Source organism: Trichomycterus rosablanca, chromosome 5, assembly GCF_030014385.1.
Source record: "Trichomycterus rosablanca isolate fTriRos1 chromosome 5, fTriRos1.hap1, whole genome shotgun sequence".
NCBI lineage: Eukaryota > Metazoa > Chordata > Actinopteri > Siluriformes > Trichomycteridae > Trichomycterus > Trichomycterus rosablanca.
This window is the reverse complement of record NC_085992.1, coordinates 33,279,067-33,305,967: the sequence shown is the minus strand read 5'-3', so window position 1 is coordinate 33,305,967 and position 26,901 is coordinate 33,279,067. Positions and strand designations below refer to the sequence as shown.

The following is a 26,901-nucleotide window of genomic DNA, read 5'->3' as shown; positions in this document are numbered from 1 at the left end:
GTCGAGAGAGAGAGAGAGAGAGAGAGAGAGAGAGGGAGGGGGGGAGGGTAGGGGGTCATCCATAGTTTTATTATTATTATTATATTATGTAATATAATAAAATGATTCCTACCTGCTATTTGCTGATACATGATTTTATAATCTATTTAACCTTTTGATTTAACATGCTATTTTTTCATCAAAGCTTTAGCAATCAAAGTGTAAGTATTTCTCATGCTAATAAAGCACTATTGATTTGAATTGAATGAACTTGACTCGAGAGGGGCGACAGGGGGCAGTAAAGTTCCACTGTCAGTGAAGAGTTACCCTAATAACTGCAATACGTAAGTTATCAAGGTCTTTAGCCACTGGCAGTGAGGTTACCCCTTAATATCATTTCATTTCATTGCATGTTTTTACCACCGCTTTATCCTGGTCAGGTCCCCCCAACCCCCCTGCCTCAGAATCATTGAGCGCAACGCAGCAACACACCGCGAACAGACTGCAATCCATCAAGAGGCTACACCCCTAAGACATTGCCAATCATTCCTCTATGTAGATGCCTGACTGCCCAGTAGCATTCAGAGATTTGAACTCTAAATCCCAGTGGTAGTGGTCTAGAGTAATGTACTGCTGGGCCATCCCAGCACTCGTCCTTCAATGATTTTGTTTAAAGTCTTGTTATTCATAACATCTTTTTATTTTACATTTGAAGTCAAAAAGTTTACATCCACTTTTAATAAACGTGCATTTAATACAATAGACTTCTTGTCTAAAATACGTTCACAAATTCAAATTCGAGTATTAATTAAGCACTAGAGATCATTTGAAAGGATGGTTAGACGTAATCCAAGAACCACCAAACAAACAGGTTCATCCTGATTAAAAAGCTGCTGCGACAAGGCTGGACTGTCACAGTGGTTCAGCCAGTAGAGTGAGTGCCACCCAGTAACATGGGTCATGGTTTGATCTTTGATCTCAGTCTCTTTGTCTTTTTTAATTTCTGTTTCTTCAGTGGTTTTACTTTTCAAACATCTTGATTTTATGTCTCTAATTAAAAAAAATATTATATAAGTATTTTGGAGTTGTGTTCAATTATCTATTGTTAAAAACCAGCAATGCATGTCAGTAAAGAAAATAAAACTTATTTGTGGCAGCTGTCAGGTTGGGTTTGGCATATTTTTCACAAACTTCTGAATCAGCCAACAAAATAAGTATTTAGCCTCAGTATTTAGGAGTTTAATAAATGCCAGACTTTGAAATGAACAGAAATGTTCAGGTAGGATACATTCTGTGATATGACATTAATTTACTTCCATGGCATTTAGCAGACAAGTTTGATAAAAGTGAACTACAATTGTGACTGAATACAATATGAACAACTCAGGGTTATGGGACTTCCTCCGTTCCAAGAGTGGCAACATTACTGTGGTGGGGCTTGAACTAGTGACCTTTGGATTACTAATCCAATACCTTAACCAATGAGGTAAAACTGTCTTTATATGAGAGTTTTTAGAGTTTTTGTGTGAAGTTTAAACCAACTGCAGGCGATGGATGTGTGTGTGTGTGTGTGTGTGTGTGTGTGTGTTGGGTGTAACAGAAAGCTACAAAAACACAATGATGAACCTTATGTCAAAAAGTATTTTTGCTCTATAATAAACATTGTCCAAACAAATCTCTGGGACTCAGGTCACATTATGTTGGCTACCCTATTTATTCTTTGAAATTATTTGACTGTTGATCTCTCTCTAAAGGCTGCTGTGTGAATACTCCACTAAATTGCTGATTAACCAGCATAGACTGATGACTTAACATGAAGATGGTATAAATTACAGTGTTCCTAGGTGTGTTTGTCACTGCTTTTAGACTACCCTTTATTGACTGACCTTGTCTTATTTGGACATTTGGATCAAAGCAAATGTTTGCTAAATACTTTTGATTCTGAACTGTGCTGTTTCTGTAATCTCCCAAATTGCTATTCTGTAATATGCAAATTCTGCAAGCAGATTTTGATGAATGAGTTTGAGCGTGTGTACTTTACGCATCTGGAACTTTGAGATACCCAATCACAGCTGCTTGCTCTTTTGGGAGGGATTAGGAAGCTGAAGTTAAAGGGCAGTGTGTGAGAGGGTGTGTGTATATCTGTGAAGAGTGTGACTGTATAGCAGAGAAACGTGTGTGAGTTCAGGGCAGTAGCTGCTGTTCACCATGAAAGGATTTGATCTGGAGAAAAAAGACAAGAGCTGCTGCCTTCGTAGGAAGCATATCGTTCTCATCTGCTTGGCTGTAATAATAATTATCATTGCAGTTGGGCTTGGGGTGGGCCTGAGTCAGAAGACCTCCTCTACCCATGAGGACACTAAACCTCTTCAGTATTGCCAGGTCTCAAACAATACCAAAGGGGACTGGACCAACTTTCGCCTACCTGACTACATCAAACCATTTCACTATGACCTGCATCTGGAGCCTAACCTGGACACAGATGTGTACACAGGCACTGTGGCCATCCACCTGAATCTTAGCAAGCCCAGTACACACCTATGGCTACACATTCGTGAGACGTTTGTCTCTGCTGTACCTGTTCTGCATCTCAGTGGCCCAGCTGGCACAAGCACCATTGGAGTGAAGGGGTGCTTTGAGTACACTCCTCAGGAGTATGTGGTAATAGAGGCCAAAGAGGAGCTTAAGGTCACCGGCGTTCATGAGCACTATATCCTCACGCTGCACTTTCAGGGCTGGCTCAATGGCTCTCTGGTTGGCTTTTATAAGACTACCTATGTCGAGAATGGAGAGGTTAGGTGAGTGACTTTTTTGTGCCTCTGCTGTTGAATTGCTAAATCATTCTGCCAGTGTTTGTCAGTGTATGTAACTATAAAAAGCATTAAAAAACATGCATGAAACAAAAAGTATAAATATCCTGTTTATGTAATAGTAAAGCAGCTGTCAAACATGTTAAATGTCCGTACCTGTTATTAATTAAGCATAATGCCCATTTTGCTAATGAGTTGGATGAATTAAATAGATACAACAGTTTTAATGTGTGCCACTAATGAGTGGTGCTCACAAAAATACATCAATAAATCACTAAATGGCAGCTAGACTCAAACATTACAAAAACAGTATAATGGAGGACCAATGACTAAATACTTTTCAAATACTTTACACAAGTCAAAGTGCTAAATATGTATTAATATAAATAAATTCAATAAATATTTATTCCTATTAAATAGTGATATTAAAATGTTACCTAAGTCAAAGTTTATAGAAAAAAAAAGTATTCAGTATTCAGACTGAAGTTAATACGACGGTGTATTAGGGCCACTGTAAAAAAAATATTTTTGTGTTTTGATTTTGAGAATAAAGTCGTATAAGTTTCGATTTTGAGAATAAAAGTCAAAATGATTATGAGAATAAAGTCGAAATTATTTTGAGATTAAAGTCAAAATTATTATGAGAATAAAGTCGAAATTATTTCGAGATTAAAGTTAAAATGATTATGAGAATAAAGTTGAAATTATTTCGAGATTAAAGTCAAAATGATTATGAGAATAAAGTCGAAATTACTTTGAGATTAAAGTCAAAATGATTATGAGAATAAAGTCGAAATTATTTCGAGATTAAGGTCAAAATGATTATGCGAATAAAGTCAAAATATTATGGACAAAGAGTGTGCAGCCGTTGTGGGCTTGTCAGTTCAGAAAAGCACCGGTCTCAGTACCTGGATTGGCACGCAAGCGCCAAGGGACAGCCTATAATGAGTGTTACTGTGGTTATCCAGTAACTTGCGATTACTTTTTTTTGGGTTGTTGTTTGTATTGTACGCTTCCATCCACATAACATGACAACTAAACCCGTCAATGCAACCATTTATAACGATGCCATACGGCTTTAGTTTATCGTACGAGTCCATAAGGCTCGGTTGAAGTACTGTCGACGACGCAGATGCCGAGCGCACCGGTGGCACACGTTCTTCTAAATACACACAGTTTATCACAAAGCATCATCCTTACACTAAAAACAAACTGGTGCTGATGTGCAGGAGATTGGGAGATTTCTTTACTTGTGAAATCGATACGAAAGAATAACTTTACCAAATCATCAACATCCCTCATTTAACACAAGGAGGTTGCTATAGCCATAATTTTTCCACTTTAATTTCAAAATCATTTCGAAATTTAATCTTGAAATCGAAACTTATACGACTTTATTCTCAAAATAATTCGACTTTATTTTCGAAATCGAAACTTATACGACTTTATTCTCGAAATCAAAACTTATACAACTTTATTCTCAAAATAATTTCAACTATTTTCGAAATCGAAACTTATACGACTTTATTCTCGAAATCGAAACTTATACAACTTTATTCTCAAAATAATTTCAACTATTTTCGAAATCAAAACTTATCCGACTTTATTCTCGAAATCAAAACTTATATGACTTTATTCTCGAAATCGAAACTTATACAACTTTATTCTCAAAATAATTTCAACTATTTTCGAAATCAAAACTTATCCGACTTTATTCTCGAAATCAAAACTTATACAACTTTATTCTCAAAATCAAAACATATACGACTTTATTTTCGAAATAATTTCGACTTTATTCTCAAAATAAATTTTTTTTTTTAAAGTGGCCCTAATACGTTACACAGTTGTAAGTTAAGACTTTTAGGCTTGAATTATTTTAATTCAACATCCTGTGTTATGTTGAGTACTCGTCTGTGCAACTGCTTAAGGATGGTCTCTGCATTCAAGATTATTAATGTGTAGGAGGAGAGATCAGAGTGCAGATCACAGCATGGGCTATGCATGAAAGACAGAGGCACAAGTTATAGGCTCCAGTGGGAATGCCACTGACAGCAAATTGGCCCAGTTAATCATTCCACAGTAGTTGTCTAGTTTTTTTTAAATTTGATCAGTTTCACAGACAGGAACTGGCTGGGGGGAGCATGATTTAAAATCACAAAATAATACAAGAAACATGATTACTATAGGGGATTTCAAAGTGGGAATGTAGGCAAGCTGTGCCTAAAACCTAAAATCCATCTGGTTTTAGGAAATTGTGTAGCATTTTATCACCGTACCGTAGGATACAACAAAACAGTAAGGCTGAAGGGAAATATGCCATATTTTCATGGAAAATATCCATGAAAATGTTGCTCAAACCTGTTTCTAGTGAGGACTGAGCAGAGATGTATATGGACATCTGTTATTGGGCCTGGTTCCTAAAAAGGCAACTGTTATAAAGTTGGCCTCCTGTCTATAATTTTTTCTTAACAGTCTAAACAGTTATCTATTTTAATGGCAGGGAAGTAACAGACTCCAAGGGTTCAAAATAAGTATTTAGAATACAGCATTTTTTAAAGTCTATTCAGTCCAGTTCTAACTAAGTGGTTAAGGTCGGCTGCCACCGCAGACTCCCCACCTTAAAAGTCTGGACCCAAGTGCAGTGACTGAACAGAATCAGAACTAAAAGAAGCCAAAAAGTTAAGATTAGCTACACTAATGTGGGTGGCCAAACAAAAGTACACAAATTAATCACCGGGAGCATGAATCAAACCAACACTGTATAGTGTAGAAGGAAACTGCTACTGTTCACTGGCCAACACATTTTTGTGTTCTGACAGTGCTACACATTTCTAAACAAGAAGGGGTGTTGCCCAAACAGACATCCCCAGAGCTGAACTGACACATACAGTGTTGTATTATTTCTTACACTGTGTTATTTGAGGATTATAAACACTGGTTATGTTATTTTACCATTGTTTACTTGAGTAAGGCTGCAAAACAGAAACATTCCATGGACAGGAGGGCAAAAAGATGTTTTAAGCAGGAGGGGCTGCTAACTAAATCTAATATTGTGAGGCAATGCAATTCTAATGAATGCACACATACACACACCATAACACACTTTCAGCAGTCTGGCAATCTTTGGGTTATATAAACTGCTAATGTAACTGCTAGGGCAGTTGTAGCCTAGCGGTTAAGGTACTTGACTAGTAATCAAAAGGTCACTGGTTTAAGCCCCACCACTGCCAAGTTGTCGCTGTTGGGCCCTTGAGCAAGGCCCTTAACCCTCAAACTTATATGACTTTATTCTCGAAAGAATTTCGACTTTATTCTCAAAATTGAAACTTATATGACTTTATTCTTGAAATAATTTCGACTTTATTCTCGAAATAATTTCGAATTTATTCTCAAAATAATTTTGACTTTATTCTCAAAATCGAAACTTATATGACTTTATTCTTGAAATAATTTCAACTTTATTCTCGAAATCGAAACTTATACGACTTTATTCTTGAAATAATTTCGACTTTATTCTCGAAATTTATACGACTTTATTCTCAAAATAATTTCGACTTTATTCTCGAAATCGAAACTTATACGACTTTATTTTTGAAATAATTTCGACTTTATTCTCGAAATAATTTCGACGTTATTCTTGAAATCGAAACTTATACGACTTTTAACTTTATTCTTGAAATTGAAACTTTAAAAAATATTTTTCTTTAAAGTAGCCCTAATATGCCATCGTAAGTTAAGCCTTTTAGCCTTGAATTATTTTTATTCAACATCCTGTGGTGAACATTAGCAGTTTACATTATTAGCAAGGCCCTTAACACTCAATTGCTTAGACAGTATACTCTAAGTTGCTTTGGATTGATTGGTCAATTTACTGTTTAAATAATTTCTTTCCTTAACATATATTTCATCAATATAAGGTAGAAATACCTGCCAATGCAACAATAAATTTACAGGCTGGTTAATACTGTGCATGATCATGTACACTGTAAAGGTCAGAGTAAACGAAGTGTCTACAAAAAATTAAAAATTTTTGTGTGAAACCTTATAAATACATTCTGCTGCTCAGCCACTGGGTTTAATATAATCCCAATTAATCTTCATTAGAGTAAAATAACAAAGGGGCATTTTGTTAATGCTTTTCACACTTAGCTGTAAAGAAAAATGTAAACAAGTATCAGGTTTTACAATTCCTCAACTCTTTTTCCAGAAAAATTGCAGCCACAGACCATGAACCCACCGATGCACGTAAATCATTCCCCTGTTTTGATGAGCCAAATAAAAAAGCCACATACAAAATTTCCATCACCCATGACAAGGTTTATAATGCTTTGTCCAACATGCCAGTGGAGGTAGGTATGATGAGCATACTCATAACATACTTACTTTGTCTGAATTTCTCTTTTCTTACCTTTTAAAAAAGAAAAGAAAACAATTCATGTTTATTTTTAAAGAACACAATACTAATGTACTTATACTGTATATTATGGATGCATGTACATCGACGAGGCATAACATTATGACCACTGACAGGTGAAGTGAATAACACTGATTATCTCATCACGGCACCTGTTAGTGGGGGGATATATTAGGCAGCACGTGAACATTTTATCCTCAAAGTTGATGTGTTAAAAGCAGGAAAAATGGGCAAGCGTAAGGATTCGAGCGAGTTTGACAAGGGCCAAAATGTGATGGCTAGACGACTGGGTCAGAGCATCTCCAAAACTGCAGCTCTTGTGGGGTGTTCCTGCAGTGGTCAGTATCTATCAAAAGTGGTCCAAGGAAGGAACTGTGGTAAACCGGCGACCGGTTCACGAGCAACCAAGGCTCATTGATGCACGTGGGGAGAGAAGGCTGGCCCATGTGGTCCGATCCAACAGACGAGCTACTGTAGCTCAAATTGCTGAAGAAGTTAATGCTGGTTCTGATAGAAAGGTGTCAGAATACACAGTGCATCGCAGTTTGTTGTGTATGGGGCTGCATAGCCGCAGACCAGTTAGTTAGGAAGGTGGTCATAATGTTATACCTGATCTGTGTATATGATTTAATTCCACAAGATTTTGGGTTGTGTCTCTGGAAATCTGTGCCCATTTAATCAAGATAGCATTTTTGAGATCTGGCACGGTTATTAGACGAGTAGGCTAGGCTCACTTTAAATTGTCCAGATCATTTTAAAGGTGTACAGTCAGGTTGAGGTTAGGAATCTGTGTAGGTCACCAGTTCCTCCATACCAAACACAAACCATAAATGGACTTTACTTCGTTTACAGACACAGGTATACTGTAACTAAAAAGACACTGTATACTTTAAAAAAATAAGTTTAAGGTTAAATTACTTTCATAATTTCAGAGTAAGATTAAGCAAATAACCATGTGTCAAATATTCTGAAACTGACTATTTATTCTTTCAAACAGGGGTCAGAGGCTCTTCCTGGTGACAAGATAAAAACGTATTTTTTAACCTCAGTTAAGATGAGCACTTACTTGGTGTGTTTTGCAGTGCACCGGTTTGCTTATGTAGAGCGAAAGTCTAACAGTAACATTCCGGTAAGTACACACTTTTCTCCAGTTACATGAGTAAATGTCTATGCTAAAGTAAAGCTTACTTATGAGTAGAGATTCAGTTGTGTTCTTGCCTCACAGCTAAGGATCTACGCCCAGCCTTCACAGATCCACACTGCTGAATATGCTGCAGATGTCACTAAGATCATATTCGACTATTTTGAAGAATATTTTGACATGCCGTACTCCATAGCAAAGCTTGGTAATACTTTTTTTAAAATTCCATGTTCTTCTAGCTACAGTTGCAAGAAAAAGTTTGTGAATCTTTTGAGATTACCTGGATTTCTGCATTACTTACTTGCTAGTTTGATCCTGGCAGACCAGTAGCAGTATTGTTTCCTTTAAGTGCTGATCTGACCTGCATTATGATCATTCTGCACCAATTTAATATTTTTACATGAACAGCCATGTTCAGGTCATGTCACAGTTTCTAAGTTAAACTGAGGTTTGGCTTGGAGAGACTGTAGAAGCACAGTATATTTAAGCTGAGTCAAGCTGAGTAGTTTAGTCACTCTTGTGTCTGTTGAATTATCCAGCTTCTTCAAGCTTTAGTTTATACACCTTTTGATTTTTAAATTCACTGTCTCAATGACTGCATGCTGTTCAGGCCTAAACTATAATACTACCTCAACCTGGCTTCACAGTTGTGATGAGATGCTTGTGTTAGGTGCTGGGCCATTTTCCTCCCTGTTGTCTCATCTATAGTCCAAACATTATACCAAAAACACTGTAAAACATCAAAGTGTTGTACAACTTTAATTGTGCAGTAATGTTTGGTTTGTAAAGCAGTGGTTTTCTCGTGTATTTAGCTGATATTGGAGACATTTACATTTTCAGCATTTAGCAGACGCTTTTACTTACACAATGAGCAATTGAGGGTTAAGGGCCTTGCTCAGGGACCCAACAGTGGCAACTTGGTGGTAATGGGGCTTGAACCGGCAACCTTCTGTTTATTAGTCCAGTACCTTAACCACTGAGCTATCACTGGCCCCTAGACATAAACAGAGGCTTAACGTATATTACTCTTGAGAACTTCAGAATTGCACTTTGTGCTCTTGGTGTGCTCTGTGTAGGATACAACACGGGTCGGAGGAGGCGTGAGCAGCAATACCCTCCTCAAACGCAATCAGGGATGCACAGCAGTGGAAGACAAATTGAATATGCTAAATCATGAGAAAAAGAAAGAAAAGTATAGCAAAGTATAGAATTTCTCAGTTTTCTTTCTTTTTTCTCACAATTTAGCATATTCAATTTGTCTTTCGCTGCTGTGGATCCCTGATTGTGTTTGAGGGGGGTATATTGCTGCTCACGCCTCCTCCAACCCGTGTCCTACCTTACCCCTTCTTTACGCCCGTACTTCTGCACAGACGCCTCTATCTGCTAACCAGGGTCCTTGCACAGCGTTTTTGAAGACCCCACCCACTCATTTTCCCACCCAGCAGACACAGTGGGCAATTTTGTCTGCTGCAGGCACTGACAATTGTGCCCGCTTGATGGTGCCCAGCCGGCTGGTAGCAGAGCCGAGAGTCGAATCGGGGTGTTCAGAATCTCGGCGCTGGTGTGCTAGTGGAATATTCCACTGCGCCACCTGGGCGCTACAAAGTATAGAATTTCTATACATTTGTAAACAATGTATTTTATTTGGCATAATCTTTTTCATAGAAGAGGCATCTCTAGAAACCAAACCTAGTATTTAACTTATTCATTTTCTCAATAAAAAGCTGCTTCAGGAGAAGCTGTTAGGCCAGCAGTTTACACATTTTGCTAGGTCTGGACTATTTAGAATCAATCACTCTTTTTAATGAAGGTAGAAAGTGATAAAGATTTAACAACCTTAATTATATACAGGGCGAGTCAAAATGATGTTAACACTAATGGATCTATTCCCTGTGAAATGTGTGTCCAGGCTTTAAATGGTACTGTTGCTCACTGGTTTTTGTGTGTTGAGACCTGTAAATCATCTTACACATGTGAAGTATGTTTTGTAAATAAATGGTTTCCACCATTCAAGTGTTAACATCATTTGACTAACCCTGTATGTCATAATATAATGCAAAAATGTAGGTAATTTCAAAGTGTTCACATTTGCTACCAAACGTATAAGTGACACAACTTTTGTATGCACTATTTAATTTAGACCAACTTTTGTGATAGATATCAGAAAATAAAAAAAAACAAGGAAGCTAATGTAATTTTCATTACATTACAGATAAAATAGCAATTCCAGACTTCGGAACAGGAGCGATGGAAAACTGGGGTCTAATCACCTACCGAGAAAGCAACCTACTGTATGATATGAACGAGTCATCTTCGTACAATAAGCAGCGTGTGGCCAGTGTCATATCCCATGAGCTTGTGCACCAGGTTAATACCTTACCTACTACATAACCTTTAAAACATTTTAGAAGGTCTTGATGTTCACTTACATCATCACCAGCATGACAAACCCACAGGTTAGCCGTTGTATCTATAATCTGGTTACTGGGTAACTAGATTTTAGTACAAATAAAAAAAATGTATGCTCCTAGTTCTCTGGGTCATAACTCAGATTTGCCACATAAATAACATTGAATATATGGCTGTAAATCCAAAATTTGTAAGTCCAAAATTCTAAATGTTGCATTTTCCTTTATGTAATATTTTGCCCATTTTGTCTGGTACATAAACAGCCAGAACAAGGATTCACAATTTAACTTAATCAGTTACTTATTACATCCTTTTACAAGGAAAAAAGCCTACTGTGTGTAATGTGATGAGCAAAGCCCTTGGTCATGACCTTTGTTTTATACCACAATACTGATAAATATCATTGACAAACAGATTTTATGCTTTGAACAGGTCCAAGGTTGTCCTGGGATGGCATCAATAAAACAATCAGATTTTTAGAGATGGAACTGATATTATCTTTTCATCATGAAAATATAACAGCAATGTTTAACTGAAACACAATACAGCAGCACCAGCATGTCGAAACAGATCTTATTTCCTTACAATGTAATAAACCAGCAGTGTGATGTCTGTATATTTATATGATTATACATTGTGCAAAGACCATTCCTGTTAATCTGTGTTTCCAGATCACTTCAAAAGGGAAATAAAAAAAAGATGGGTATGTGATATGTGTTATATTTCCATACAGTTAAAATCTTTATTACATAATTGTCTGCAATCTACCTGCAGTGGTTTGGCAACATTGTTACAATGGACTGGTGGGATGACTTGTGGCTGAATGAAGGATTTGCCAGCTTCTTTGAATATGTGGGTGTGGAGAAAGCTGAACCTCTATGGGGAATGGTGAGCATGAACACTTTTATGAAGTACATATAATGTAACTGTCAGTCAACCCTTTAATGGTCCAACCATTTAGTTGAGCTTACTTTGAGTCTAAATACTTGGGTAAAAATAACGTTTATTTAAATAATCTTGTTTGGGCAGTATCTGTTCCTTGGTTAACGTGTTAAACAAAAAAATATTGGTAGAGGGTTTTAAGAAAATAGCATTTCTAACCTATATGTCAACTTGAAGCTAGCAGCTAAAAATCATCTTTGAAAGTTGTGTCATTTTTGTAATCATCTCAACTGTTTAGTAGAGGCTCATTAAAAAATACTGTGTAAATACTAGTACAAATATGAATTGTTTGTTGTTGGTATAGTCCCAAGATACTAAGAAATGCAAAGAAATATTTTTTAAACATTATTTTCTTGGTGAGACCATTAAAGGGTTAAAGGATTTAGGCCTGTTTAGCTTTAGTAAAAATGTACTGATGAAAACAATACTGACATTTATAATATCTGACGGACACATCCCTAATGTTTATTATTCGGGTCACACAGTTTCTAAAAAATCGAAGACAGAGAAGTAATATTTGTATTTTAGTTTATGATCAATACATTTTAAAAAATGAATCTCAAATAAACATAGACACACAGCAAGAGTTAAAAGTTGAGATACAATTTTAAGGGATAAGGATGTTTTTCTCTGTAATTCAATGACTGGGAAATATTTATTTGTTCAAAAACCTTTATGATGTCAAGAAAAGCATCTGACGTCTATACATACAGACTCATTTTAGTTTAATTATCTGCTTTAGCGAGCTTAATTACTATACAAACACGGCACTATCAATATATTCCTCATTAAGTTGAGGTCTGGACTTTATGAAGCCCATTTAGCTATTCCAAAACCAGTCCTGATGTGTGTTTTAAATAATTCTCATGCTGATACTCTAAAGTGCTTTTCTTTTTGTTAGTAGGTACAGTGTTGTTGGGTTTGCATGACTGACCTTTTCTTCTGGTTACTGTAGCTGAATTAATGAAGTTTGTTTCACCTGACTTAAAAATTCTCCTCAACATTTCTTTGTCCATCTAATCAGCAACAAATATCAGTCAAACTTGTAAGGTGCTAATTTTAAACAGGGGCTCTCTTGTTGTACAGCAGCCTCTACACATATAACAATTTAAAGCTTGCTTAACTGTGGCCACTGACACTGTTTTTCCAGACCTGCTTTTTGATAGTTCTTGGATTAGACACATTTCATTGTTGCATAAAGTTTGGGTTTTATTTTCAGCTTTGGCAAAGAGACAAATATTATTTGTACTTTGTACTTAGTGATAATTTTTATACAGTTGATCTAAGAACTTACAGATGCTTAAAATTCTGTGAATTGAAGTGAAATTCCTGGTGTGTTAAAACCTTTGACCCCTTTATAAGATCTTTACAGAGCTTCCAAACTTTCCTATTTTATTTTCCAATTTGCTTGTGGCTCAGTCTAATTTTTGCAGTCAAACTAGCCCTATTTATATGGACAAAAAGAAGTCACCAAACTGCGATCATTAATAGTTAATTAATAGAAATTTTTACCACCAAATAAGTAATGTAATAAGTTGCAGTGTACATTATACACTGACAAAAGTGGACACATGAGCTTTTTAAGCATTATATTTTAAAACATTAAAATGACATTTTTAAGGTAGACAAGAACACTAAACAAGAACTCTGGGTTTTTTGTTTTTTTTAAACCCCTTTTTCTCCCACTTTAGCGCATCCAATTTCTACCTGTCAATCATCCTCTCACTTATGCTGATCCCTGCTCCTGATTGGGGAGGACGAGGCTCCTCCACGCCCCCTCCGAAACGTGCACAGCAATCAAACATCTTATCACCCACACTTGACGAGCGCAGTGCGGTACAGCGCTGTGCACGGAGGGCCACACCCTCTACCGCACTCCTTCCCCATCTCCGTGCAGGCGCCACCAACCAGCCAGCAGAGGTCGTAATCGCACTAGTCTTAGAGAGAGTCCCTATCTGGCTTAATCCCGCCCCTATCTGAACAAAAGGCCAATCGTTGTTCATGTAGCCACTCAGCCTCAGCCGGCAAGGCAGAGCCGAGATTCAATACGATGTATTCAAGGTCTCAGCTCTGGTGAACAGCGTGCACTTTACCACTGCGCCACCTGACCGGCAGAACTGTGTATTTAGCCACTGTGTTTACCACTTTATGTAGTTTATCTACATTTTAGATAATACTCCACAGACATTTATTATATAATGATTGTTGCTCTGCTTTATCAAGATTCTTTAGAACAACACTATCATCTGAGTTTAATTAAACCGATTAAAATGTAGTATTTGTCTCATTTTTTGTTTAGTGGCATATATGCATAAATTATTTCAAATGATTTAAAAACATTAAAAGTTATAAGCAAGTTAAAAGAATAAGCAAAAAAAATTAACTCCACAAGTGTGGTTGAAGATGCATGAAAGGTTTAAACTGTATGTTATTGTATTCTTTTCTCTGACTAGCGTGACATCATGCTCATTGATGATGTATTTCCTGTCTTGGTGGATGATGCACTTCTTTCCTCTCACCCCATTATTGTGAATGTGTCCACCCCATCTGAGATCACGTCTGTGTTTGATGCTATCTCATACAGCAAGGTGCGTCTCTTACATGACCTTACAGCTGTTATTGTCTACAGAACTTTTAATTAATTATGTGTTAAAAGGTGTTATCACCTTTTTCTTTTTGTACCAGGTTTCAGGCTGTTTCTTAGATTTGTTATGCACTTGCTTGTTAAATACAGTTCAGAGAAATAATTGTTCTTATGTCATTGTGCTGCCTCTGTTTTTAGGGAGCATCTATTTTAAGGATGTTAGAGGACTGGATGGGTCGTGACAAATTTAGAGATGGCTGTCGGGTGAGCAAAGACGTGAAAAGCATATTTTATGAAAATTTTATTGTTATCTACAGCTGCAATCTACAGAGGATTTTAAGTAATCAATTCTGCAGAGCTTGATTTTGCTTTAAATGAAGCCTTTATTAATGATACAGCTGAACAAAGCACATATAAGATGTAGCATTATAGAGTAACAGTATATTTTGTTATGAGTAGCAGAAATACTGCCATGTCATTATTATTCAACCCCCACATAATACCGATGATCTTGGGAACCCAAAAATGACTCCTAATTGTCCTCAGTAATGCTGTGTTTTATAAACACCACCCAGAGATGTGTTCAAGGAACTGGCACAAAAGCTGAGAGAGGAGATTTGTTTGTTTGTTTAACGTCATGTTTTACACTTTGGTTACATTCATGACAGAAACAATAGTTACTCATTACACAAGATTCATCAGTTCACAAGGTTATATCAAAAACAGTCATGGACAATTTTGTATCTCCAATTCACCTCACTTGCATGTCTTTGGACTGTGGGAGGAAACCGGAGCACCCGGAGTAAACCCACGCAGACACAGGGAGAACATGCAAACTCCACACAGAAAGGACCCGGACCGCCCCACCTGGGGATCAAACCCAGGACCTTCTTGCTGTGAGGCGACAGTGCTACCCACTAAGCCACCGCGCCGCCCGAGAGAGGAGATCATTATATTTCACCTAAAGGGCAATGGGTATGAGAAGACCTGGAACATTCCAAAAGACACCATAAGGAATAGTGACCAGAAGTGACCATTAAAAAAAAGCCACAAATTTGCTTCAGAGACCTTAGCAATCTCATCAGGACGATGCTGTGTTACTGCAGAAGACTTACAGAATGACTTAATGAAGACTAGGACAAAAGTGGCAGTGACAATTAGAAAAAGATGACCTAACAAGCAAGAACTCCATTGCCAAACTCAATGACGCACACCACTCTTGACCAAAAAGCACAGAAAGGGTCAACTGGAATATCAAGGAATTTGGATAGCCCTGATGAGTTCTGGGACAGTCCTATGGTGTGATTAATCAAAATTGCAACTGTTTGGCCATATGGATCAGCAATTTGTCTGGAAGAATACAATCCACACAGTCAAGCATGGAGGTGGGTCAGTGATTATGTGGGGCTGTTTTTCTCTAGCAGGAACTGGCAATCTGTGTGACTCGCATCATGGATTCACTGAAATACCAAGATGAAAACTCAAAAATTATGTCAATTTGTGTTCTGCTAAATTGTTTGTATGTATCAATAAATATTCTTGCTCTGTTTATCTGATGTATATTATCATTTAATTCTATACACATCATCATAAAGCCTTTTCAGGTGAAAGGGGTTCAGTATTTCCTATTGTCACTGTACTATTTTCAGCTACATTTCCAGGTTATGTAAAAGTGCTTTATTTTTTCCACAGAAATATCTCAAAAACTTCCCCTTCCAGAATGCCAAGACATCTGATTTTTGGAGAGCTCAGGCTGAGGTACACAGTTGTCTCACGTTTTCAGGGCTTTGAAAGCAAAATATTAGTGTAACATAAATAAACGTATGGATTTATATTAGGTAAGCGGGTTGCCTGTAGCAGATGTCATGGACACGTGGACCAAGCAGATGGGTTATCCAGCGTTGAGCCTCACCACCACAGCTACAGAGACTGGGCTCACCCAGAAAAGGTTTCTTCTGGATCCTACTGCAGATCCCTCTCAGCCTAGCTCTCCTTTCAGGTAATTCTGCATAAACTGTTTATCTTTGGTCTTTTACACCTGCTATTTATTTTGTCCAAATTCACCTTTAATGTTCATTATCTGATTGCTAATCCTGCCTTCAAATATAATTCTAACTAGGGTGTAAATATTCAGCTTCTTGGACCTAGTTTTATACAATGTCATGTTTAGAGACAATTAATGATTTATTTTTCTTACAGATATAAATGGAATATTCCTGTGCAGTGGCATTCACTTACCACCAATAAAAATGGCACAATTGTGTTTAATCTAGAAGAGTCAGGTATATATAATATTATTTCACAAAAAATGACAAAAATAGTTTTTTTTAATTCTATATCTACCTTACATGTATATGTGTGACTACCAATATTGTCATGTACTAAGAAATTACAGCAAAACACTTATAAAGTAAATGTACACTGCAAAAAGCCATACTTTAAATTGACTAAATAAAATAAAATAATGCAATAGTACAAATTTACATTTAGTTAATTTAATGTAAAATTTACTAATTTCAGTTTCAGTTTTTGTTGTTTTTGTTTTTTAATACATGTTTAAAACATCCAAACATAAATAAATATATGCATGAATAATAATAATAATAATAATAATAATTATTATTATTATAATAAAGGACCTTTAATTAGACATAAAATGTGGGCACGTTTTTTTTTACTATATCCAAATTGTAAACACTTGTGCAATATTTTAATAAGTATTTGGACCTTGTGTAATATTAAAATAAATAAATAAATAATGTTGAATAATGTTGATGCTGAACAATATTTCATATTTGCTCTTGTTTTATTTCAGTACAGGTTATAGTAAATTTACAAATCACTGTTTTGGTTTTATTTGCACGTTACATAACATTTCAACTCTTCTGGGCTTAAAGTTTGAAATATATTTATTACTGTGTCATCTAACATAATATAGACTGTGAAATGTATTATTTTGTTGATGAATTAAAATTAAATGTATAGCATTTAAAAAGCAGTAAAAACATTGGAAATATATACCATTTTGTTTGTCATTGACCCAGTTACAGTCTTTACAGTCTTAGGTTTTATTAATTTAATTTAACTTAATTGAATTGTACCCTGTGCAATGACAATAAAGGAATCTTTGCATAGTGAATATGTGCATGTTGATAATACTGTACATTTCTTATATTGCATAAAGTAGTCATATAATAGCTTACGTTAAAAAGTAGTCCTTTAATCTTTATTAAAAAAAAAATTATACATGTTTATCATGTTAATTCCCCTAACGACTGTTTTTCTATACAAAGCTACAGATTTGGTAGAGGTATAAATTTGTAAGCATGACTTGAAAAATTAAAGCTGATGTAATGAAATTGAAAGAAAAGTCTAACATTTACACTGTGTGCTTTTTAAGAGTTAATTATTACAAACTACAACCTTTCAACTGATGGACTTATCAAAGTGAACAATGATCACATGGGCTTCTACCGCGTCAATCATCCTGACTACATGTGGGATGACATCAGCCAGCAGCTGCTTGAAAACCACCTGGTACTCAGTTTACACCTTTTCTTTTTAATGATTATAGCTCTAAAATGTTATTTCTTTTACTGTTCATAATGCCAGTTTGTTTGTTGCAGGTGCTTAATGCAGCAGACAGAAGTGGTTATATTGATGATGTATTTGCTTTGGCAAGGTATTGTTGTTTAAACCTAATTCCTGTGAGCCTAAACACAGCCACTGTACATATCAGTACTCCTACCATGTTTTGTCAATGTTTACTTAATGAATACTTGAATACAAAGAAACTACTAAAATGATCATTTGTCAGACAATGCTCTCATAATGTAGTCTTATATAATATTTTAAAATGTATGTACACAGGGCAGATACTGTTGATTATGGGACTGCCTTAAACCTGACTAAGTACTTGACCAATGAGACAGAATACATTGTGTGGGAACGGGTTGCATCTTCAATAGCCTATGTGAGGGACATGCTAGCAAGTGACTCTGCAGTTTATCCCAAATTTCAGGTAAGCCTTCCATCTGCAGTATCTGCTAAAGAGAAAATGTATATGAAAGAATGTATAGAAAAGAAGTATAAGTAAATTGTATAGAAAATAAATAGTGTACAGATTCATTTAGTGTTCGTTGATAAATTATCACACATTAGTATCAGTCATTCTTTAAACAATATATTCACACCCCTTAAGTTTTATGCTCTTTAGAGTGTTGTGGATTTGAAAGACTATAAATGCCATTTTACCCATGAATCTACATTTAATCAGCCATGTTGACAAAGTAAAGTTGTTTTTGGAGTTTTTCAAAAAATTATTAAATTAAAATCTGAAATCTTTTATTCACAAAAGTAATCATATTCTTTTTTGTGGTGATTTAAATTGGGATCAGGTGAATCCTATTTACTTTAATTATGCTTGAGATGTGTTTAGAACTCACTTGGAGTCCATTGATTGCAATTTATTTGATTAGACATAGTATGGAAAGGCGCACAATTTACAATCTATTAACAGAACAAAAATCGACCATGAACTGGGAACTGTGGATCACTGCAGTTAAATTGTGGCAGATCATAAATTAGGGCAAGGATATAAAAAATATGTATAAGGCTTTGAGTATCATGACCATCTGTAGTTGGCCACTGAAGTGACTTTGGGGCAAGTCTCCCAGCCAAAGCCCTGTCTTAAATAGCATAGCAGTTGCAGTGTATTTTACTACCTAAAAAGACACCTAAAAAGATTCATATGAATCCAAAAACTATTTAAACATTTATAAAAATTATATTATAAATAGGAGAAATAATGATTTATCTTTTTTTCATTCTGACTGACTTTATTACATGATGCTTAAGGGAGTCAATAGCAATGCTTTTAAAGTACACTGATAGCTTTATGAGGATTGCAACAGTGTAAATATAGTAGGTTTCAAACTAATGGCATCTTCCCCATGTTTAGAAACTTTTCAGTGATTTTGTGCAGAAGATTTCCAGAGAACTAGGCTGGGATGATGTGGGCAGCCAAACAGAACGGTGTGTTGTACTTGGCAGGCTTGTCCTGCAGCATTGGATCTTTTTCTGTTTTATTTCATCCTTATTAAATTAAACTAACCTTGTGTTTTTGGCTAGGCTGCTGAGGGAGACAGTGCTTGGCATTGCCTGCCAAATGGGTGATAAAGAGATTCTAGATGAGGCTTCTGTTATTTTTAAACAGTGGATTACTGGAGCCATCAGGTATTATAAATACAAATTCTTTCACACAAAAAAATCACAGTATTCTGTACCTTAAACGACACTAGGTTTTATATTAATAATAAACAGATAACTATATATCTGTTAAACTAATACATTCAATAAACCCTATTAGAGGTTATTTAAAATTAGTTCAGTTATTAAACATTACCTGTGTAAAAATGATTTAATCTAATTCAACCAGCAGTTTTAAGTAAAGTAGAATTTCTGTCTCTGTGAGTGCAGCAGTGTACCAGTAAATCTGAGGCTACTGGTGTACCGATATGGTATGAAGAATGCAGGAACAGCTGATAGCTGGGAGATAATGTTTGAGAGATATCTCAGTGCCACACTTGCTCAGGAAAAAGACAAGCTGCTCTACGGCCTGGCGTCCATAGAAAATGTCTCTCTTCTAAGCAGGTACATTTAGTTGAAAAACTACTTGACATTTTAAAATGTTTTTATATATATTTTTAAAATTATATATATGTTAAGGACAACAATGAAAAATGCATGATGGTGCACGAAAATAGTCAATGGTAGGGTAATGCAGCCCTGACACTGCCACTTCAGATGTGACTGTTTTTCTATAACTGCTGACCAAATGGGCTTTATTGTGCATATACCACAGAACCTTGCCCAGAGCACACTGACAGTCTGGGTAAGATTGACCCAGCTGGCCTTTCCAAGCTTTTGGCTGAGTTAGTAAGCAAGGTTTACATTTAAAATCTCTTTTACAAGAAAAATGTGATAACATTTCATCATATAGAGTGAAAATCTAAAATACACACCTCTGCCCAGCAATGCACAGCCAATTCTACCCACATCTACACTATGTAACACGTACTGTGTATGCATATACTGTACATATGCCCCTTTAAGAACCAGCCCTAAACTTGCCAACAATTATTTTTTTAAAGAAAAAGATGCAAAATTGTTTAGGTCATAGTCTTATATGTTGTCAATGTTGATAAACAAAAAGTTGCCAGTAGTTTTGACTTTTGCTGTGCTAAAAATTTAAGAACAGCATTTCCATTGGCTGATAAATTGCTGACACTTGATTGATTTAATTAAGTGTGTTGTTTGTATTTTGGATCATTTTCCTGCTTCAAAACTTACATATGCCTTACTTAGCTTTAGTTTCAAATTTTCTGATGAGTAAAATTTGCAATTTTGACAAGTTGACTCTGATGCAGATAGGCAGACTCACATCATCAGACCACCATTGCTATATGTTTGACAGGTGAAACAGTGTACTTACTATAAAGTTTGTACAAAATGTATTTGCTTTTTGTCAGACGTATTGTTGTTCAGAAATGAGCATTGATGTTTTTAGTAGGTTAGCAGTGGTTTCCCCCTTACTACCTTCAGTTAACCCAGTTTTGTTGTCTGTTACGTACTGGGAAGTCATGAACACTGATCTTAGCTAAGATTAGAGATGACAGATGTTCTTCAGGTGTTTTTTGATCTTTTGACATCATGAATGAGTTTTCAATAAGTAGCTGAAGTAGTAGATGTTTTGGCAAGCTGGCCACTTCTGGGTAGATCTACAATAGTTTTCTTCCACTTGGAGATTATTGGCTTAATAAATGAATTTGTAACACTTTCCAGGCTTGTGGAATGTCCTCAGATTGAGTCAGTGTTTAAAATAAGCAGGAATTGCTGTAAACAAGTCTATTTGTGTGTTATGAGCTAAAATAAATTAGCAGTTAGAGATGGTGAACTTGTTGATTAAGTAACCAAATGGGCAACCAGGAGAATAATATGCCTGTTTAATAATTATACCTGTTTTCTGACAGGTTGCTGGAGGCGTCGAAGAATGAGAGCATTATAAGGAGTCAAGACCTGTTCACCCTGGTGCGATATGTGTCCCTAAATAAGTATGGCGAAAGCATGGCTTGGGACTGGGTTACTCTTAACTGGGAATACTTAGTAAAAAGGTGAGTGTGTCCAATAGATTTCCTGTTAGGTATCAAGAAGGAGCCAAGCTTAATTTCTAGTTCTTTTAACAGCTGATTAAGTGTTACCGCAAGCTATAAATTAGTGGTGTCTTGTATAGGTAACACTAGAAAGATAAGCTATCAGTAGATGTTGTTATCTGTTATTAGTGTTATATTATCTGTTACAGATATACTATTACAGACAGGAATCTGGGGCGTTTACTTTCCAGGATCAGTACGTCATACAACACAGAGCTACAGTTATGGAAGGTAAAACACATACACCAACTGAGTAACTGAGTAACAAATCATAACCTCTGTCAGGTGTTATGGTGTCAGGTACTAAAGTAGGGATTAGTGATTTTTAAATAGGGTGGACTAAGTATTAAAATTATTGGGGAGTTGCCGCTCAGGTGATGCAGCGGTAAAAACACACGCTGGAAGCAGAGCTGGGATCTCGAATACATTGTATCGAATCTGCAGAGCAGCCACTCTGTTCAGATATGGGTCGGATTAAGCCGGATAGGGTCTCTCACTCATAACTAATGCAATTACGACCTCTGCTGGCTGATTGATGGCGCCTGCACAGAGATGAGAAAAGAGTGCTGTCAGGGTGTGTCTCTCCGTACACAGTGCTGAGCTGCACTGCACTCGTCAAAGTGTAGGTGACAAGATGCATGCATACGGCATGCTGCCCACGTGTTGGAGGGGACATGGGTTAGCTTTTTCTCCTCAATCAGAGTGGGGATTGGCATTGGTGGAGAGAAAGCATGACACAATCGGGCAATTGGATGTGCTAAAAAGGGAGAAAAAGGGGAGAAAATGCATAGACAAAAATAAATTTTTTTTAATTATTGGGGAGTTTGACTATTTGGCTAATATGTTATCTAGCCTGCAAGATGTGCTTACTTACATAGAATTGTGATTATTATAGTAAATCTTAACCTTTTTGACCTTTTGTCTATTATTAAATACATTACACGAGGGATCTTTAAAAAGTTTCCGCACTTTTATATTTTGGTTGAAAACGGTGAGGACTGGAGGAGTAGTAATTGGTCCTGTCTGAAAGACTGAGAGAGAGCTTATAGTTCTGATTTAGCACCATCTGATTCCCACTTTTTTGGACCACTCGAAGAAGCTTTAAGGGGAAGAAGATTTTCATGTTATGATGATGTGAAAGCAGTGGTGCATCAGTGGCTACAGACTCAACCAAAAATATTTTTTGGCATTACATAGTTGGTATGATGCTGGGAAAAATGCATCGGAAGGTGACTGTGTAGAAAAGTGATGTCATTTGTTTTTGAAATTCTTAATAAATAAAGTAAATTGATATTTTAATGCTGAAATCATGTTGCTCCTACCCATTTCTAATGCAATATGTTAGCATGCCTAGACAGAGTGTTAGCTTTGTTTCTATGTTACTTCAGTAAAATTGTTGTTACATTTTAGCACATGTGACTATAGTTAAATTCCAAATTTTTCCACACATGGCTAGCGCTCGATGATGTATTACACAGTCTGATAATAAATTAGTTAAACAATTAAACAATTACTGTGCTGTAAATAATCAGAAAACAGTGCTTATCTTAAATAGACTACACAGGAATTGTTAATATAATTTCCTTGTAAGAGAAATCGGGAAGCACAGTAGCAGAACTTTAGACTCCAACAAAGCTGTACACGTCACTACCTTTTACATTACTCTAATGCATTATCTAACACTGATATAAAAGTAAAACCTTAATAAGTGTTTAGCTGTATCCCTTACCAATAAACATGACTACTATGGTCTACTTTATTAGTAGTTACTCAACAAGCCAATCTGTTAATAGTGATTTAAGGCACAAATACTGCACATAGTACATCAAATATTAAGATGCCAACAACACCACTGGTAGTGAATTAATTGTTATATTATATAGAGTAGTTGTATTTGGTTTGGGATGCAGCTAAAATTCATGTTCTGGTTTAGAACAGAATTTTAGGCACTCTGTTTGCACTGGAGTTCATACAGTGGGGCCAAAAAGTATTTAGTCAGCCACTGATTGTGCAAGTTCTCCTACTTAGAAAGATGAGAGAGGTCTGTAATTTTCATCATAGGTACACTTCAACTATGAGAGACAAAATGAGAAAAAAAAATCCAGGAAATCACATTGTAGGATTTTTAAAGAATGTATTTGTAAATTATGGTGGAAAATAAGTATTTGGTCAATAACAAAAGTTCAACTCAATACTTTGTAACATAACCTTTGTTGGCAATGACAGAGGTCAAACGTGTCCTGTAAGTCTTCACCAGGTTTGCACACACTGTAGCTGGTATTTTGGCCCATTCCTCCATGCAGATCTCCTCTAGAGTAGTGATGTTTTGGGGCTGTCGCTGGGCAACACGGACTCACAGGTTGAGGTCTGGAGACTGGCTAGGCCACTCCAGGACCTTGAAATGCTTTTTACGGAGCCACTCCTTCGTTGCCCGAGCGGTGTGTTTGGGATCACTGTCATGCTGGAAGACCCAGCCACGTTCCATCTTCAATGCTCTCACTGATGGAGGGAGGTTTTGGCTTAAAATCTCACGATACATGGCCCCGTTCATTCTTCCCTTAACACGGATCAGTCGTCCTGTCCCCTTTGCAGAAAAACAGCCCAAAATCATGATGTTTCCACCCCCATGCTTCACAGTAGGTATGGTGTTCTTGGGATGCAACTCAGCATTCTTCTTCCTCCAAACACGACGAGTTGAGTTTTTACCAAAAAGTTCCATTTTGGTTTCATCTGACCACATGATATTCTCCCAATCCTGTTCTGGATCATCCATATGCTCTCTGGCAAACTTCAGACGGCCCTGGACATGTACTGGCTTAAGCAGGGGGACACACCTGGCACTGCAGGATTTGAGTCTCTCTCTGCGTAGTGTGTTACTGATGGTAGCCTTTGTTACTTTGGTCCCAGCTCTCTGCAGGTCATTCATCAGGTCCCTCCGTGTAGTTCTGGGATTTTTGCTCACCGTTCTCATGATCATTTTGACACCACGGGAGATTATCAATGGTCTTGTATGTCTTCCATTTTCTTACAATTGCTCCCACAGTTGATTTATTCACACCAACCTGCTTGCCTATTGTAGATTCACTCTTTTCAGCCAGGTGCAGGTGTACAATTTTCTTCCTGGTGTCCTTTGACAGCTCTTTGGTCTTGGCCATGGTTGAGTTTGGAGTCTGACTGTTTGAGGCTGTGGACAGGTGTCTTTTATACAGATAACAATGTCAAACAGGTGCCATTAATACAGGTAACGAGTGGAGGACAGAAGAGCTTCTTAAAGAAGAAGTTACAGGTCTGTGAGAGCCAGAAATCGTGCTTGTTTGTGGGTGACCAAATACTTATTTTCCACCATAATTTACAAATAAATTCTTTAAAAATCCTACAATGTGATTTCCTGGATTTTTTTTTTTCTCATTTTGTCTCTCATAGTTGAAGTGTACCTATGATGAAAATTACAGACCTCTCTCATCTTTCTAAGTAGAAGAACTTGCACAATCAGTGGCTGACTAAATACTTTTTGGCCCCACTGTAAATATCATAAATATAAATGCTTTTGCACTTACATGCTGGGCATGTTACTATTAAATAAATCACTGAAAACTTAACAGTAAGAGTCAAATACTTTAATCCTGCTCATCTCTGAAAATGTGAGCTAATATAGTTAATTAGCAGTTAGCTAGCCAGTCTGCTAATAGTAAATGAACAAAGTAAATGCTGCATACTGCATTTCCTTTGCATTCCAAACTATTAAACCTGTTAAGTTGATTATTTTATGATTTAACATGACCAGTGGTTAGTGGTCCTTTATTTAATACTCCTCTTTGAAGTTTTAGCTTCTAATGCTAATTTCTGCTAATAAAATACACCATGCTTTTATTTTCTTGCTAAATTGTTTAGATGGAACACTTTTTTGCCCTTCACCCGAATGCTGGAGCAGGAGAAACACCCAGAAAGCAAGCTCTGGAAAGAGTAAAAAGCAACATTGAGTGGGTAAAGCGCAACAAAGATGAAATCAAGCTCTGGTTGGACAGCAATATGCCCTAAACATTTCAACATTTCAAGCACACGGTTCATCAAAACACTCCCACCTCCCACAATTCTTTATTCCAGTGCAATGCAATGAGGTAAAAAGACACTGAACTCATAAATCAGTGGATATAATTCATCAAGATTTTTTTTGTATCTGGTAACTGCACAACAAGCTGTAATAGTAAAGATAAGCTAGAGCTGTGTAGTTTAAACGTTTTTATATTAATTCTAAGTTAACCTGACCACTTGGTGGTAGAATATAAACTGTGCATTTGACATTTTGTATTTAAGCATTAAATCTGTAAAAATTCTGGGTTATAATTTGTTTCACTTACAATGTTCATGTTAAGCATTGAAAATGAATTTTTAATAAAATATTGCTTATTATGTTTTTTTTTTTTACCTGAGAGAAAGACAGAGACACTCAGGTAGTGCAGAGGAAAAATATACAAGTATATTGGCATATTGACTAATGTCTGAGGGCTGGTGGGGGGCAGGTGGTGTTGCAGAATGGTCCAAACAGCCTAGGCAATGGGAGGTGCACTTGTCAGTGCGCTCTCAGATAAAGCCCAGATAAAAATTAAAGGCTTGGATTAAGAAAAGGCATTCAGCGTGAAAATGGGGCTTGGATCAGGAAGGGCATTTGGCATGAAAGTCAGGTATACAGACCAGATCTGCTGTGGCAACCACTGAATACAGGAGCAGACAAAAGGATCTTAAAGAAAACCTTGAAAATTAAACAGAATGGTCTAAGATTTCTTCACAATTATCCCAATTTTAAAAGAAATACCAGTGATAAATAAATGCATTTATTACATGGCCTGTGTTTTATTTCTACCAATAATAATAATTGTTGTTTTTGTTATTATTATTATTGCTGCTGGTCTCACTGAGAGCTACCAAAGTTTCACTGTATAACTACAATGACAATACAGTCTTTTCTTTTATCTATCTTATCTTTAAATAAAAATTTTCTGAACCCTTTGGTTCGAAACTCGGCGTTGCCACCGAGTTGTTGAGTTTAAAAGGTGTCGAGTTTTAAGGTATTTTTCCCATAAGAATGTATGGAAAACCTGTTAGTGCGTCCCATGGTCCCGTGGAACTGCATATATTTTAGGCTTATGTAAAATAATGGGGTTGTTTTTGACACTTATACACTGAAAATAACACAAATGGAATATAAAAACACTGAAATACAATTTAAAAAACTGTTAAAAATCAATAAAAAATACAATTAAACCTGCACTTTACCTTTACTTCTTATTTTCTTATGCTTCTTAATCTTGGAGATGCTTGATCTTGGAATGCTGTATTCCATTTATTAAAGGTGCATTCACATGAGAAGCGGCACATTAGCTTTTGCGCTGCTTTTTAACGATAAGCATTTT

General features: G+C 36.4%; 1 protein-coding gene across 1 annotated transcript; it reads left to right on the top strand.

Moving 5' to 3' along the window:
- The first annotated feature begins 2,187 nt into the window (after positions 1-2,187).
- On the top strand, positions 2,188-25,589 carry enpep (glutamyl aminopeptidase). The gene is made up of 20 exons (XM_062995070.1): positions 2,188-2,777; positions 6,997-7,138; positions 8,201-8,332; positions 8,429-8,549; positions 10,557-10,711; positions 11,528-11,641; positions 14,149-14,283; positions 14,478-14,543; positions 15,972-16,037; positions 16,118-16,278; positions 16,479-16,561; positions 17,680-17,816; positions 17,906-17,961; positions 18,150-18,300; positions 19,240-19,313; positions 19,410-19,514; positions 19,758-19,931; positions 21,311-21,451; positions 21,640-21,721; positions 25,382-25,589. The coding sequence occupies exons 1-20, from the start codon at positions 2,188-2,190 to the stop codon at positions 25,526-25,528; spliced, it is 2,832 nt and encodes a 943-aa protein (XP_062851140.1). The 3' UTR covers positions 25,529-25,589.
- Positions 25,590-26,901: the final 1,312 nt, after the last annotated feature.

What these genes read in the sequence shown, in the direction of transcription:
- enpep (XM_062995070.1), top strand. Translation starts at nt 2,188, where the DNA reads ATGAAAGGATTTGATCTGGAGAAAAAAGACAAGAGCTGCTGCCTTCGT. An exon ending in GTACTCCATAGCAAAGCTTG is followed by an intron (nt 8,550 to 10,556) that starts GTAATACTTTTT and finishes ATTACATTACAG; the next exon opens with ATAAAATAGCAATTCCAGAC. An exon ending in CCCATGAGCTTGTGCACCAG is followed by an intron (nt 10,712 to 11,527) that starts GTTAATACCTTA and finishes ATCTACCTGCAG; the next exon opens with TGGTTTGGCAACATTGTTAC.